At 37.2% G+C, this 17,847-nt stretch overlaps 1 protein-coding gene across 1 annotated transcript; it reads left to right on the top strand.

Annotated features, from left to right (window-relative positions):
* The first annotated feature begins 16,532 nt into the window (after window positions 1-16,532).
* Window positions 16,533-17,477, top strand: LOC113249914 (olfactory receptor 14A2-like). Its single transcript, XM_026491361.3, has one exon. The coding sequence runs from the start codon at window positions 16,533-16,535 to the stop codon at window positions 17,475-17,477; it is 945 nt and encodes a 314-aa protein (XP_026347146.3).
* Window positions 17,478-17,847: the final 370 nt, after the last annotated feature.

Here is a 17,847-nt window from a genome sequence, read left to right as displayed (position 1 = left end):
GATACGTGGGCTCTTTCCATGGTTTGGCTATTGTGGATAATGCTGCAAAGAGATGCTCAACATCACTCATCATCAGGGAAATGCAAATCAAAACCTCAATGAGATACCACCTCTCACCCATCAGAATAGCTAAAATCAACATCACAAGAAACAACAGATCTTGCAGAGGATATGGAGAAAGGGGAGCTCTCTGGCACTGTTGGTGGCAATGAAAACTGGTGCAGCCACTCTGGAAAACAGTATGGAGGTTCTCCAAAAAGTTAAAAATGGATTACCCTACAACCCAGCATTTGCACTACTAGGTATTTATGTAAAGAATACAAACATACTAATTCAGGGGATACATTCACATCAGTGTTGACATCAGCATTATCTACAGTAGGCAAATTTTGGAAGCAGTATCCACAATATAATAACACCCAGCCATAATAAAAAATGAAATATTACCATTTGAATGAGAAGGATGGAGCTAGAGAGCATTATTGCTACGTAAAGTAAGTGAGTCAGAGAAAAACAAATGCCATGTGATTTCACTCATATGTGGCATTTGAGAAACAAACCAGACAAGCAAAGGGAGAGAAAAGAGAGAGAGTCAAACCAAGAAACACATTCTTGACTTTACAGAACAACTGGATTGTTATGGGGGAGGTGGTTGAGGGAATAGGTTTAATAGGTAATGGATATTAAGGAATGCACTTCCTGGGTGTTGTATGGAAGTGTTGAATCACTATATCATCCACGTGAAAGTAATGTTACACTGTACATTAAGTGAAATTTAAATAAAAACTTCAAAAAGAAGTAACTAATCCAATCGTATTTGTTTTGCTTTGTTTTCTTTTAGTGCCATAAAATTTCAAGAAATCCTTAAAACTTACCTGGATAGAAGAAATAAACGGTAAAAAAAAAAAAAAAAAAAAAAAAAAAAAGGACTTGCTAACAAAAATTAAGTGATTGGCTCAGTAGCTTGGAGTGTCTTTTTCATAGTCTGAGGTTTGTCCTATATATGACTAGCAGATATTTAGTGAAGTTTTTGGCATATGTGAAGCAGGAATTCTTTATATGGGCAAAAATGCCTTTTATTTTTATTTCTTTTGCTGTATTCAAAATAATTACATGTGGAAAAAACAAGTTTGATATGCCTGGGCTTTGGACCATGATCTTAGTCTATGAATAAGTAAACAACTTACTGGCCAATATGCTGAAGCCTTCATCAGCTCACTTACAAGATGCTCTGAAGATGTCCTTCCTGTATTACTAATACATTTTCACAAGGCTGTTTATTTGAAGTGTTATTTGCAATTGGAAAATTTGGAAAGTACAAAGACATAAGATGCTTGTTAAATAAACTGTGCCCTATATATGCAATGGATTCTTTTTTTTTTTTTGGCTATAAAAAATAATGAAGGGAATCCATGAGCTGATGTGTAATGATCCCAATCATACATCAAGTAAACGTTAAAGCAAATGAGATTCCATAGTATACTATATAATAAGAAAACACACATGACTCTTCTTTTCTTTTTCTTTTCTTTTCTTTTTCTTTTCTTTTCTTTTTCTTTTCTTTTCTTTCTTTTCTTTTCTTTTCTTTCTTTTTCTTTTCTTTCTTTCTTTCTTTCTTTCTTTCTTTCTTTCTTTCTTTCTTTCTTTCTTACTTCTTTCTTTCTTTTTCAAAAAGGAACATGGGAATGGTTTAATCCATTAAGGCTTGAGACTGGTGTTCTGCGAGGTGCTGAGTGACAGACCAGAAAGGATAAGAAGGGAATGGACTTTTCAATTTTGTTGTTGTTGTCTTTGTGCATATTTTCCTTTAGTGAGGCATGTTAATTTTCTACATTTTCAAAAGCTTAATTCATTTTTAAATGTTTTTTAATTATATTATGTTAGTCACCATACAGTACATCCCCAGTTTCCGATGTAAAGTTCGATGATTCATTAGTTGCGTATAACACCCAGTGCACCATGCAATACGTGCCCTCCTTACTACCCATCACCAGTCTATCCCATTCCCCCACCCCCCTCCCCTCTGAAGCCCTCAGTTTGTTTCTCAGAGTCCATAGTCTCTCATGCTTCATTCCCCCTTCTGATAACCCCCCTTTCTTTGTCCCTTTCTTCCCCTACCAATCTTCCTAGTTCTTATGTTCCATAGATGAGTGAAATCATATGATAATTGTCTTTCTCTGCTTGACTTATTTCACTTAGCATTATCTCCTCCAGTGCCGTCTATGTTGCAACAAATGTTGAGAATTTGTTCTTTCTGATAGCTGAGTAACATTCCATTGTATATATGGACCACAACTTAATCCAGTCATCTGTTGAAGGGCATCTCAGTTCCTTCCATGCTTTGGTTATTGTGGACAATGCTGCTATGAACACTGGGGTGCATATGGCTCTTCTCTTTACTACGTCTGTATCTTTGGGGTAAATACCCGGTAGTGCAATGGCTGGGTCCTAGGGTAGCTCAATTTTTAACTTTTTAAGGGACCTCCACACTGTTGGTACAGCCACTCTGGAAAACAAAAGCTTAATTCATTAAAGATGGATGTCAAAAAAATAAAGTTGAACACAAACTGAATCAAATGAGATAATCATTTCAGATGAAAAACATAACTATTGAAAATTAAAAATAATAAATTGCTCCACAAAAGTTTTGAGCAGAGTTCTTCAATTATATACACTTAATCTAGAGAAGAAAAAAAAAAAACTACCGAAAATCTTCACCTATTTTATGTAGGCTGGTTATTGCATTGATATGATTTTAGTAATTCTAGAACCATGTTATCCTTATTTTAGGATTGTGCAAATGAATTAATAATTTAATATTGTGGGATCTAGGGCTTCCAGTATAGAGGAATGGAATATGAATCCAGTGACAAATCAGGAACCACTAGAATAAATTCATGATGTAATTTCTGCTAAAATGATATAGAAGCAATGAAGCCCCAGTAGCAATAGCCAAATGGAGGGATTCTCAACACAAATTGTGCTTTTGTTCCTTTTCATTCACAGGTTTTAATTTCCCAGGAAACATTTTGCATTACTACTCCATCCTTTCCCAGAGACCACAACTTGACACACAAATAAATAAAAATAGTAATGGCTCATAACCCATTTAAGAAGATAAGGATAAACTGATATTGTATACCTCGGTGTATGCACAGAATATTCCAGTCAAAATTGCTAATCTAAATGTTATTATGTGGAAATGTGTCCATCAACGATGAAAGCACTTTCCTTTAGAAATGGTCATATAATTTTCAAATGTGTTAATGTCATGAAAGAAAAGAAATACTGAAGAACTGTTTCAGTTTATAGAAGACAAAAGGAATGTTGCCACCGAACACAATACATCATCTAGAACAGTATATTTTTTAAAAGAAAAGTGATGAAAAAGAAAGAATGATGTTAAATGAAATAAAAATTTTCAAGTGCATGTCGTTTTTTTCTGATAAATAAGCTGTGACAGTGTTAAAAATTGGGGAACCAGAGTGAAGGTTATTAGACAGTTCTTTGTAATATCCTTGCAACTGTTTTGTAAGCTTGGATCTACTTTCAAAATTAGGATGTATTAGAATAAAACAAGCTTATAACAAAGAAACCATGTATATTTTGATATAATTTCAAAATATATTTTCAAGTTATATTTAATATCAAATCAATATGCTCATAATTTAATGAAGTAAAATTTTAATTGAAAGTTTTGAGACCCATTAATCCAACATACTAAAATTCTGTATCTCCTAACACAAACTACTCATCTAATTTTTATTTTGCATTTGCTTCCCTCAGGCAAGAACAAATTTGAATCATATTCAAGAAAGAGTCAATATTTCAGAAATATTAATGCACATGTCTAGAAGTGTAAATCCATTGCTTACAGGCATTATTTAATTTTCCATGCCAAAATTTATACAATTAAATCTCCATGTAAGATATATTAAGATTTATTAATGAATTATTTGGGAAAAAAAGCATAGTAGCCAAATGAAATTTTGGTAATTATATCTCTAGCAGCCAACATTACTTTGAAAGGAACCAGCTAAAAGTGTCTAACTAATGCTAGTAAGATCTATTATATTACATGACAAAGCATACTCACAAACAAAACAGGTGTCATTTCCAATTTTTTTCTTTCCTAGATTTATTTATTTATTTGTTTGTTTGTTTATTTATTTTTAATAATTTTTATTATTTTATGTTAGTCGCCATAGGGTACATCCTTAGTTTTTGATGTAGTGTTGCATGATTCATTATTTGCGTATAACACCCAGTGCACCATGCAGTATGTGCCCTCCTTAATACTCATCGCTGGCCTACCTCAAACCCCCACCCTTCTCCCCTCTGCAGCCCTCAGTTTGTCTCCCAGAGTCCATAGTCTGTCGTGGTTCATTTCCCCTTCTGCTTACCCCCCCTTCATTCTTGCCATTCTTCTCCTACCCATCTCCCTGCTATTTCTTATGTTCCATAAATGAGTGAAACCTTATGATAATTGCCTTTCTCTCCTTGACTTATTTCACTTAGCATAATCTGCTCCAGTCCCGTCCATGTTGCTGTAAATGTTGGGTAATTATTCTTTCTGATGGTTGAGTAATATTCCATTGTATATAGGGACCACACCTTCTTTTTTTTAACAAACACATTTTTTTCTTACAAATAAAACCTACTTAATTACTAAAATACATTTCTGAAGAATGCATTCTTAAATAAAATCATAAAAATTTTTCAATTTTAGAATATGTTATTTTTGTATTTTTTATAATCTTTCTTTTTTTTTTTACCTCATCTGAATTGTTTATTTTCTTTTTTATATTTTGTAGTCATTTTTATTATGTTATGTTAGTCACTATACAGTATATCCTTAGTTTTTCATGTAATGTTCCACAATTCATCATTTGCACGTAGCACTCAGTGCACAATGCAATATGTGCTTTCCTTAATATCCATCACCGGCCCATCCTAGTCCCCCACCCCCTTCTCCTCTGAAGCCTTCAGTTTGTTTCCCAGAGTCCATAGTCTCTCATGGTTCATTCCCCCTTCTGTTTAACCCCCCCTTCATTCTTCCCTTCCTTCTCCTACTGATCTCCCTGCTATTTCTTATGTTCCATAAATGAGTGAAACCATATGTTAATTGTCTTTCTCTGCTTGACTGATTTCACTTAGCATAATCTCCTCCAGTCCCGTCCACGTTGCTGCAAATGTTCGTTAATCATTCTTTATGACGGCTGAGTGATATTCCATTGTATATGGATCACATCTTAATCCAGTCATCTGTTGAAGGGCATCTTGCCTCCTTCCACAATTGGGCTATTGTGGACAATGCTTCTATGAACACTGGGGTGCATATGTCCATTCTCTTCACTATGTCTGTATCTTTGGGGTAAATACCCAGTACTGCAATTGCTGGACCATGGGGTAGCTCTATTTTTAACTTTTGGAGGGACCTCCACACTGTTTTCCAAAGTGGCTGTACCAACTTGCATTCCCAACAGCAGTGGAAGAGGGTTCCCCTTTCTCCACATCCTTTCCAACATTTGTTGTTTCTTCCCTTGTCAATTTTTGCAATTCTAACTGGCATAAGGTGGTAACTCAATTTGGTTTAGATTTGAATTTCCCTGATGGCTAAAGATTTTGAACATTTTTTTCATGTGTCTGTTAGCCATTTCTTCATTGGAGAAGGGTTTGTTCATATCTTCTGCCCATTTTTTTATTTGAATGTTTGTATCTCATGTATTGAGTTTGAGAATTTCTTTGTAGGTCTTGGATACCAGCCTTTAATCTGTGGTGTCACTTGCAAATATCTTCTCCCATTCCTTGAGCTCCTTCTTAGTTTTTTTGACTGTTTACTTGGCTGTGCAGAATATTTTTATCTTGATGAAGTCCCACAAGTTCGTTTTTTCTTTTGTTCCTTCTGCCTTTGGAGATGTGTCATGAAGAAAGTTGCTGTGGCCAATGTCAAAGAGGTTGCAGCCTATGATCTCCTCTAGGATTTTGATGGATTCCTGTCTCACATCTAGGTTTTTCATCCATTTGGTGTTTATCTTTGTGTATGGTGTGAGAGAGTGGTCAAGTTTCATTCTTTTGCATATAGCTGTCCAATTTTCCCAGCACCATTTATTGAAGAAACTGTCTTTTTTCCACTTGAAGTTTTTTCCTGCTTTTTCATATATTAGTTGCCCAAAGTGTAGAGGGTCCATTTCTGGAGTCTCTATTCTTTTTTTTAAGATTTTATTTATTTATTTGACAGAGACACAGCCAGTGAGAGAGGGAACACAAGCTGGGGGGAGAAGCAGGCTCCCAGCGGAGCCTGATGTGGGGCTTGATCCCAGAACACTGAGATCATGCCCTGAGCCGAAGGCAGACGCTTAAGGACTGCACCACCCAGGTGCCCCTCTGGAGTCTCTATTCTATTCCATTGGTCTATGTGTCTGTTTTTGTGCTAGTAACATGCTGTCTTGGTCATCCCAGCTTTGTAGTATAGCTTGAAATCTGGCAACATGATGTCCTCAGCTTTCTTTTTTCTTTTCAATAATTCCTTGGTGATTCAAGGCCTTTTCTGGTTCCACACATATTTAAGGGCTGTTTGTTCCAGCTCTTTGAAAAATGGCATTGGTATTTTGATCACAATGGCATTGAAAGTGTAGATTGCTCTGGGTAGCATAGACATTTTAACTATGTTTATTCTTCCAATCCATGAGCATGGGATATTTTTCCATCTTTTTGTGTCTTCTTCAATGTCTTTCCTGAGTGATCTGTAATTTCTACAATATAGATCCTTGACAACTCTGGTTAAGTTAATTCCGAGATAACATATGATTTTTGGTGCTATTGTAAATGGAATGAATTCCCTAAATTCTCTTTATTCAGTCTCATCGTTTGTGTATAGAAATGCGACTGATTTCTGAGCATTGATTTTGTATCCCACCATATTACTGAATTGCGCTATAAGTTCTAGTAATTTGGGGGTTGATTCTTTTGGGTTTTCCATATAAAGTATCATGTCATCTGCGAAGAGAGACAGTTTGACTTCTTTGCTGATTAGAATACTTTTATCCCTTTTTTTGTCCTATTGCTGTTGCAAGGACTTCTAGTACTATGTTGAATAATAATGGGGAGAGTGGGCATCCTTTTCGTGTTCCTGATATTAAGGGAACGTTTCAGCTTTTCCCCATTGAAAATGATATTCACTGTAGGTTTTTCATAGGTGGTTTTTATGAAATGAGGAATGTACCCTCTATCCCTACACTCTGTAGGGTTTTAATCATGAAAGGATGCTCTATTTTGTCAAATGTTTTTCTGTATCAGTTGGGAGGTTCATATTGTTCCTTACTCTTTTTTCATTGATATGATCTATCACACTGATCAATTTGTGAATGTTGTACCACCCTTGCATTCCAGGGATGAATCCCACTTGGTCTTGATGGATAATCCTTTTAATGTACTGTTGGATCCTATTAGCTAGGATCTTGTTGAGAATTTTGGCATCCATATTCATCAGGGATATCAGTCTGTAATTCTCCTTTTGGATGGGGTCTTTGCCTGGTTTGGGGATCAAGGTAATACTGGCCTCATAGATGAGTTTGGTAGTTTTCCTTCTGTTTCTATTTTTTGAAACAGCTTCAGGAGGATAGGGATTATTTCTTCTTTGAATGTTTGGTAGAATTCCCCGGGGAATCGGTCAGGCTCTGAACTCCTGTTTCTGGGGAGGTTTTTGATCACTGCTTCAATCTCTTCATAATTAATCAGCCTGTTTAAATAATAAATCTCTTCCCATTTCAGTCTTGGTAGTTTATAGGTTTCCAGTTCTTCCAGGTTGTTTAATTTACTGGCATAGAGCTGTTGATAAAAGTTTCTAATGATCATTCCTATTTCATTGGTGTTGATTTGCTCTCTCTCCTTTGATTCATAATTTTATTAATTTGGATCCATTCTCTATTCTTTTGAATAAGTCTGGCCAGTGGCTTACCAATCTTATTTATTCCTTCAAAGAGTAATCTTCTAGTTCTGTTGGTATGCTCTACTGTGCTCATGGTTTCTAATTCATTGTTCTCTGCTCTAATCTTGATCAACTGCCTTCTCGTGCGTGGGTCAGGCCTGTTCTTCTGTTCAAGCTCCAGCTTCATGAGGTGAGAATATAAAACTGCATTTTAGATTTTTCTATTCTTTTGCATGAGGCTTGGATAGCTATGTATTTTCCCCATAGATCCGCCTTTGCAGTGTCCCATATGTTTTAGGCCAATGTGCTTTTCTTCTCATTGGTTTCCACAAATTTCTTAAGCTCTTCTTTAATTCCTTGGTTTGCCCAATCATTATTAAGCAGGATGGTTCTTAGTTTCCAAATGTTTGAGTTTCTTCTAAATTTTTCCTTGCAATTGAGTTCCAGTTTGAAAGCATTACAGTCTGAGAATATGCAGGGAATAATCTCAGTCTTTTGGTATCGGTCAAGACCTGTTTTGTGACCCAGTATATGATCCATTCTGGAGAAAGTTCCATGTACATTGGAAAAGAATGAGTATTCTGTTGTTCTGGGGCTTAGTGTTCTGTATATATCTCTGAGGTCCATCTGGTCCAGTATGTCATTCAAAGCTCTTGTTTCTTTGTTGATTTTCTGCTTAGGTGATCTGTCTACTGCTGATAGTGGAGTGTTGAGATCCCCTACTATTATCTTATTATTATCTATATGTCTCTTTATTCTGGTAGAGTTGGCTTGTGTATCTAGCTGCTCCCCTTTTGGGGCATAGATATTTATAATTGTCATATCCACTTCTTGGATACATCCTTTAAGAATAATATAGTGTCCTTCTGTATCTCTAATGACATTCTTTAGCTTAAAATCTAATCTGTCTGATAGAATTGCTACTCCAGCTTTCTTTTGAAGTCCATTGGCATGAAAAATGGTTTTCCATCCCTTCATTTTCAGTCTGTATGTATCTTTAGGCTCAAAATGAGTCTCTTGTAGACAGGAAATGGATGGGTCATGTCTTTTTATCCAATCTGCAACCTTGTGGCGTTTTTGGGATCATTCAGGCCATTCACATTGAGAGTGATTATTGAGAGATATGATTTTAATGATGTCATGTTGCCTGTAAAGTCTTTATTTCTATAGATTGTAACTTTCTGTTCTCTTGGGGCCTTTTATAGAACCCCCTTAATATCTCATGTAGGTCTGGCTTGGTGGTCACATATTCCTTCAGTTTCTGCCAGACTTGGAGGGTCCTTATCTCTCCATCAATTCTGAATGGCAGCCTTGCTGGATAAAGGATCCTTGGCTGCATGTTCTTCTCAGTTAGTGCTTTGAAAATATTGTGCCAACCCTTCCTGGCCTGTCACATCTCTGTAGACAGGTCTGACATTATTCTGATATTCTTCCCTCTGTACGTGAGGATTTTCTTCCCCCTGGCAGCTTTCAATACCATATCCTTGGATCTAATATTTGAAAATTGCACTATGACGTGATGTGGTGTAGGTCTGTTCTCATTGATCTTGGGAGGGGTCTTCTCTGCCCCTTGACACGAATCCTTGTTTCAGATTAGGGAATTCTCATCTTCAATTTGTTCAAATATCTCTTCTAGACCTCTCTCTTTCTCCACCCCTCCCAGAGATGCTGATGATTCTGACATTGGAATGTTTCATTGAGTCATTAATCTCCCGTAATCTACATTCTTGAGATTGGATTTTTTTGAGCCAAGTTTCTGTTTTTATGTTCTCTTGTACCATCCCATCTTCCAATTTACTAATTCATTCTTCTGCCACATTTACCCTGGCCATCAGAGCATCTAGTTTAGACTGCTTTTGATTCATAACATTTTTAATTTCTGCCAGATTCACTCTCATTTCCGCCCTTAGAAATTCTATATTGTAGTTAATATTTTCTTTTATATTTTTTAAGACACACATCATCTTGACCATTGTTACTCTGAACTCCATTTTGGACAATTTGGTTATATCCATATCCGTCAGTTCTGTGGCAGAGGCCACAGTCTCTGTGTCCTTTCTTTGCTGAGGGTTTCTCTTCCTCGTCATTCTGATGAGGAGAGGTTACGGGGTTGCATAAGCCCAAATTATTGACCAAGACCCAGGCAGTGTGCACTTGTTTTATAGGGACCTTAGGAATGTGGGCTTCTTGATTTTTCAGTGTTCCTTCTGGGGGAGTGGCCTACTGCACTGATACTCAGGCATCCCTCTTTGGGTAGAGTTGCCCCATCCCCTGTGAGGGGGGTTGGGGATGGGCACAATGTGAACTGGTGTTTCCGGGCTTTTGTTCTTTGGCGGCTTTCCCTGGTGGTTTTCTATGCCTCTTCTGAGAGTAAGAGCAGCAGTGGCCGTATCCCAGCCTCTGTCTCAGAACAGAGAGATCGCAGTCTGTTCACTGAGCTCTCTGGGCCACTCTAACTCTGTATTCATCAGGGCTACTAGAAACCCTGAAGCATCCTGGGTTGTGCGCCCCACAGCCACTCTCTCAGCCCTCACTTCAAGGGCTGGCACATCTCTGTCCTTTGTGCTTCTTACACCTCCAGCCGCCCCAGGTTCCTGCGCGTGCTCCCGAGCTCCCTGTTTCAGTGTGGTTCCCATGTGTTTTGGAACGCTGGTTTTCAGTCTGGTGGTGCACGCATTCCCAGGCTCATGGTCTCAGTCTGCTTTCTTGTGGGTGCTGGTGCATGAGTCCAGCCCACTCCCCAGTGCAGGTGGCTACTGCTTCCTGGTGCTCAAGTGCAGCAGCTCCCTCCCCCTTCTGTTTATCTTCTGATATCTGTGTGCAGATTCACTGCTAACCTCTTCATACCTCAATACTCAGCTCTGGAGATGTTCTTTTGTAGAGATCCAGATGTATCTTCCTGTGTCTCAGGCTGATTTCATGGGTGTTCAGGATGGTCTGGTAATATCCAGCTCCATTCAGGCGACCAGCTGGAAAAAACTGTACCCTACTCCTCTGCCGTCTTTTCACCCTCCCTATTTTTCATAATCTTTCATCTCCTCCTCTATCTGTTCCTTAGTATCTAGCTGGGCCTTTCCTGTTCCTCTAATCTGGTATACAGATACGGTGATCCCTCCTCTTAGGAAAGTTCTTCAAGTTAAGATTTAGTTTTCTGGACTGGGTAAGTCAGTGATGTCAACTACACCAAAAGAACTCCTTGGTCCTATTTCTGGATTGAGACTTGAATGCTGTAGCACTCCACACTCAAGACTTCTTGGAAAACTGCCTTGAGTTGTGCATAGACCTGTAAGAAGTCTCCTTGGCCATCTGCTGGGCCAGCAAGGTCCTCTTCCCAACCCCGCGGAAGTAACGTTCATTCTCAGTGTTCCTTTCACTCTCTGGCCTTACATTAATAGTAACTTCTCCCCCTGAATGACTATGACTTGTCTCGTTTCACTCCCCCTATTCCTTGTGAAAGTTGTTCCTTGAGAGCAGTTACAACGGTCCCTTGTAACTTCCCGCAGGTGCCAAAGAGCCACCTCTCTTCTAGTACCACATCTTCTTAATCCTTTCATCTGTTGAAGGGCATCTCAGCTCCATCCACAATTTAGCTATTGTTGACAAGCTGCTATGAACATTGGGGTGCATATGGCCCTTCTCTTTGCTATGTCTGTATCTTTGGTGTAAATACCCAGGAGTGCAATTGCTGGATCATAAGGTAGCTCTATTTTTAACTTTTTGAGGGACCTCCACACTGTTTTCCACAGTGGCTGTACCAACTTGCATTCCCACCAACACTGTAAGAGGGATACACTTTCTTTACATCCTCTCCAACATTTGTTGTTTCTTCCCTTCAGTAATGCAGCAGGATACAAAATCAATGCTCAGAAATCAGTTGCCTTTCTATAGACAAACAATGAGCCTGAAGAAAGAGAAATTAGGGGATCAATTCCATTTACAATAGCACCAAAAATCATACAATATCTCAGAATCAACTTAACCAGAGAGGTAAAGGACAATACTCTAGAAACTACAGATCACTCATAAAAGACATTGAGAAAGACACAAAAAGATGGAAAAACATTCCATGCTTGTGGATCAGAAAAATAAACATAGTCAAAATGTCTATGCTACCCAGAGCAATCTACATTTTCAATGCCATCCCTATCAAAATACCAATGCCATTTTTCAAAGAGCTGGAACAAACAGCCCTTAAATATGTGCAGAACCAGAAAAGGCCCCAAATCACCAAGGAACTATTGAAAAGGAAAAAGAAAGCTGGGGGCATCATATCTCCTGATTTCAAGCTGTACTGCAATGCTGTAATCACGACAGCATGTTACTGGCATAAAAACATACATACAGACCAATGGAACAGAATAGAGAACCCAGAAATGGACCCTTGGCTCTTTGGGCAACTAAACTTTGACAAAGCAGGAAAAAACACCCCATAGCAAAAAGACAGTCTCTTCAGGGGGGTCTGGGTGGCACAGTCGTTAAGCATCTGCCTTCGGCTCAGGGTGTGATCCCAGCATTCTGGGATCGAGCCCCACATCGGGCTCCTCCACTGGGAGCCTGCTTCTTCCTCTCCCACTCCTCCTTCTTGTGTTCCCTCTCTCGCTGGCTGTCTCTCTCTGTCAAATTAATAAATAAAATCTTTAAAAAAAGAAAAGACAGTCTCTTCAATAAATGGTGCTGGGAAAATTGGACAGCTACATGCAAAAGAATGAAACTTAACCATTCTCTTACACCATACACAAAGATAATCTCCAAGTGGATGAAAAACCTTGTTGTGAGGCAGAAATCCATCAATATCCTAGAGGAGAACATAGGCTGTAACCTCCTTGACATCGGCCATAGCAACTTTTTTCATGACACATCTCCAAAGGCAACAGAAACAAAAGATAAATTGAACTTGTGAGATTTCATCAAGATAAAAAGCTTCTGTACAGCCAAGGAAACAGTAAAAATAAAACCCTAAGAGGCAGCCCACAGAATGGGAGAAGATATTTGCAAATGACACTGCATATAGAAGACTGGTATCCAAAATCTACAACGAACTTCTCAAACTCAATACACGAGAAACAAATATTCAAATCAAAAAATGGGCAGAAGATATGAACAGACACTTCTCCAATGAAGACATAGAAATGGGTAACAGACACATGAAAAAAAAAATGTTCAAAATCATTAGCCATCAGCTAAATTCAAATGAAAACCACATTGAGATACCACCTTACTCCAGTTAGAATGGCAATAATGGACAAGCCAAATTCTTATAACTACATCTTTAAAAATGATTTGGTTTATAACTCTACAATGATGGTTCTTAACAGATGACCCAGAAGTTCATTTTGCTCTTTTAGTTGGCAGCTTCTAGCAAGGATTATCAAAGCATACTGCACATCTGATTCACCAAGTTAATTGACTAAATGAACATCCTTGAACTACAATCAGAGACCCATTGAGTCAGTAATTAACAATATTTGACAAAACTCTTCATGTTCAGCCAAGTGCTCAAATTTTAATAGCAAGTATAAAGTGATAACCACAAGCTTATAGTTTGTTACTAATGGAATTAAGGATATATTTAAGTACTTTATTATTATTCTAGTAAACTCTGAATCACATTATCTATGAGGTATTACCCAAAGTTTTCTGGGAATTGAACAATTCTGTCTATAGTAAATACCAGTAATTACAATCCAAAAGGCCTTAAGAGATACTCAGTAAGGCTTTTCAGAAAACATTTAAGAGTTTCTTCCTTTGGGAATTCAAATATATTAGTCACATGCCTTAAAAATAATTTGTTGTGGAGACTGAGTACAAAATGATCAAATAACGTCAAATTTGAAATAAAGGGCAAATGCTTTTCCTGGTTGCATTTAATATTCATCCTTCCACGTTAAGAAAGTGTCACATCTCAGAAAAATTTTAGTCCTTCAGCAGAAGACTAGAAAAACAGTTATGTTATAATGACAGAGACTTACCAAAGGAATATAGTTTTGTATTAACCAGGCACAGAACTGGTAAGTTAAAGTCTTCTTTGGGGGGGGGGGTTCCCACTCTGAGGAGTACTTGTTAGAATTATCTGATAAGTAATCCTTTGTTCAGGCAGTTGAAGAATTGGAATTATTTTAAGGTATGAATCTCAAGTTTCTATTGGTAAACATTGAATATTGTTTTAAAACAATAAAAAAACAAATACTGCAGATACTAAAATAATTTAGGGCAGACACCAGAAAAAATGAAATTCAACAGCCAATTTACCCATGCTTCTTCTATTTTGGTCCCTTTCTGTATTTCTCTAGACTGATAATTGGAATAAGCTGATCAATGTCTTCAAAATTATTTTATTGCTCTCCTATGCATTCTTCAATTTCACCACATACAGCTTCTGCACATACAATTCAGAGGTCAACTGCCTTTACTTTCTTGTGTTATCTGTGCTTCCTAAAGTGTTCCCTCCACTGGTTCTGGACCCATGATCTCCTTCTCTTCATATAGGCTTTAGGTTCTAGGGAACACTGAAAGAAAGCTCTTCCCAACCTGCAATCTTAAGCAGCCACCTGGCTAATTTCTAAAATAATACTCTTTAAAAATTTTTAATGACACTCAACAGCATATGACTCTTTCCCTCATTTAAGGTTTATTTATACCTCCTTGTCTGCCTCCTCACATTGAAAGAAAGCTCTTGGAAAACAATCTTTTTTTTTTTTTTTTTTAATCTCTGCCATCAACTTTGGTGTCATTAATGGAACACTTCTTGATCTTTTCAATAAATAATAAATAATTAAACAAGAATAACTAATAACCTAGGGAAATATTTTGAACTTTGAGAGAAGATATCTGACAGAGTTACAGCATAAATTATAGACAACATCATATGATAAAGAAAACCTATTTAGTCAGACAGTAAGAATGGAGAAGACATCTTTATGGTGACTTCTAAAGTAAATTTTATTTAAAAAATCACTCTTTTTTATTTCTCTTTGCCTATTTGTTCTGTTTTTTTAATTCCACATATGAATGAAATCATATGGTTTTTGTCTTTCTCTGACTGACTTATTTTGCTCCACATAATACCCTCTATCTCCATCCGCATCATTGCATATGGCAAGGTTTCATTCTTTTTGATGTGGATCTCACATTACATGATGTGGAGAGAGAGAGCGCGTGTGAGAGAGATTATATATATTAATATAATATATATTATATATTCACATTATATATGAATATATGTATATATTATACATAACATATATATTATGTTTTGGTGTCTTCCCTAATGTAAATAATATGTATGGATATAAATGTATATGTGTGTATGTATCACATCTTTATCCATTCATCAGTCAATGGACACTTGGTCTGTTTCCATGATTTAGTTATTGTAGATAATGCTGCTCTAAACATTGAATAGCATTCATCTCTTTGGATTAGTATTTTTGTATTCTTTGGTTAAATACCTAGCAGTAATATTTCTGGATCATAAGGTACTTCTATTTTAAAATTTCTGAGGAACCCCTATACTGTTTTCCAAAGTGGCTGCACCAGTTTGCATTCCCAGCAACAGTGCAAGAGGATTCCCCTTTCTCTGCATCCTCACAACACCTGTTGGTTCTTGTATAGGTGACTTTAGTCATTCTGACTCGGGTGAGATGATATCTCATTAGGCGACAGGGATTAAAGAGTGCATTTGTTGTGATGAGCACCCGATGTTGTATGGAAGTGTTGAATCACTATCTTGCACACTTGGAACAAATATTACACTATATGTTAAGTAACTGGAATTTAAATAAAACTTTAGAGAAAAATATTAAAAATGCAACCAGTAGAAAGGCCCCACAATAACATAGTAACATGGTTTTCTACACATATGTGCATTCAATGAAAAGGAAGTTTTGCGAAATAATTTATTTCCCTCATACATGAGTGAAACATTCAGCACATGTCAATTGCATGACCTCAAGATAACGCAAACATTGGACAAATGATGCTTAATTTATTCCTTTGTTTATGTCCATAAGTTAGAAAAAGTTAGTTGCATTTGCTGGTATATTTAATACATTGTAAATGTGAAATCATAATCGTCACCCACAAATGGGAATTGATCATTTGTTAGATTATTAGTAATACTAACACATTATGAAGACGTAATCTGCATTGTTTTACAGAAATCAAAAGGATTTATCATTATACATGACACAGTTAATAGTCTGATGTAAATACTGAACATGTTGGGAAAATGTCCATATTTCTTTAAATAATACACATCTGATAGAAAGTTAAAGTCGAAGTTACAGGATCTTATGTAATTCATATGAAGATTAATTGAATTCGCATACTACTTATAGAATCGCTTTACCTTAAAAAAAGATTAAGCTACTGAAGAAGTATTACAGTAGATACAGGGCCCTTTTCCATTTAAATAATTTGATTAATTGAATTTAAATTAAAAAAATAAAGTACATGGAACAAATACAAAAATATTTTTAAAAACCCAAAATAATTATGTATATCAACATTGTTCTTCTTAGATGTGTAAATTTATTATTATTATTATTATTATTATTAATTTGTTACATCTCCTTGTGCTGACAGGCAGTGAAGAGACTCAAGCATGACCAATGTCACCTTGGTGACAGGATTTTTCCTTGTGGGGTTTTCTGACATCCAAGAGCTTCAGATAGTATATGGGGTGCTCTTCCTGGTGATTTATCTGGCTATCCTAATGAGTAATCTTCTTATCATTACTCTCACTACCCGAGACCTGCAGCTACAAACACCAATGTACTTTTTCCTGAAGAACTTGTCTTTCCTGGATGTCTTCCTCGTGTCTGTCCCAATCCCCAATTTCATTGTCAACAGCCTAACCAACAGCAATTCCATTTCCACTTTAGGATGTGCCTTCCAGCTACTTTTAATGACTTCCTTCACAGCAGGTGAGGTATTTGTCCTCACTGCCATGTCCTATGACCGCTATGTAGCCATATGCTGTCCCCTGCACTATGAGGTCATCATGAATGGTGGTGCCTGTGTACTGATGGCAGGTGTTTCCTGGGCCATCGGGGGACTCTTTGGAGCTCTGTACACTGCTGGCACATTTTTTATGCCATTCTGTGGCTCCAATGTGATCCCACAGTTTTTCTGTGATGTTTCCTCATTGCTAAGGATTTCCTGTTCTGAAACACGCCTGGTAGTTTACACAAGTATTGGAATAGGCATGTGTTTAGGGATGTCGTGTTTCATCTGCATTGTTATCTCTTATGTTTATATTTTCTCCACCGTGCTGAAGATTCCAACCACAAAAGGCCAGTCGAAAGCTTTCTCCACATGCTTTCCCCATCTCATTGTTTTTACTCTTTTCATTATAACTGCTTGTTTTGTTTATCTCAAACCATCTTCAAATCCACCCACAGTTATTGACAGGCTGCTTTCTGTGATCTACACTGTGGTACCTCCAGTACTCAACCCTGTAATCTACAGCCTGAGGAACAAGGACATGAAGCAGGCTCTTATGAGATTGGTGCACAAAACCTGTGGCCAAGAGTCACACTCCCTTTAACACTGTCTAAGGTCAGTGCTCTAGTGCCTTACTGATCACAGTAGACTTTCTCATCAGTTACCTCACTCTTAACTGCAAGACTTGAGACAAGAAAGGTAATGTACTCACATACACCTAAAGAAATAAATGCTCAAGTGCTGAATTGACTGATTCCAAGGTTGGATAATAGCATTATACCCAGCTAACAGATAGGTGTCATGTTTCTCATTCAGAGATCTTCTATGACAAAGAGTCTCTCCATTTGTGGTATAACTTTCTGGGAAAAAATGCTCCTGTTTTTCATGGTGTTTATAATTTTGGCCATTGAATAATTCATTTTCTCTATTTTATTCCCTGGAAATTAAAACAAAAATGAGGCACTTCGACAGGT

The sequence above is a fragment of the Ursus arctos genome, unplaced genomic scaffold (genome assembly GCF_023065955.2).
Source record: "Ursus arctos isolate Adak ecotype North America unplaced genomic scaffold, UrsArc2.0 scaffold_5, whole genome shotgun sequence".
NCBI classification, from domain to species: Eukaryota; Metazoa; Chordata; class Mammalia; order Carnivora; family Ursidae; genus Ursus; species Ursus arctos.
Note: the sequence above shows the minus strand (reverse complement) of the source record. Positions and strands in the feature narration are given on the sequence as shown.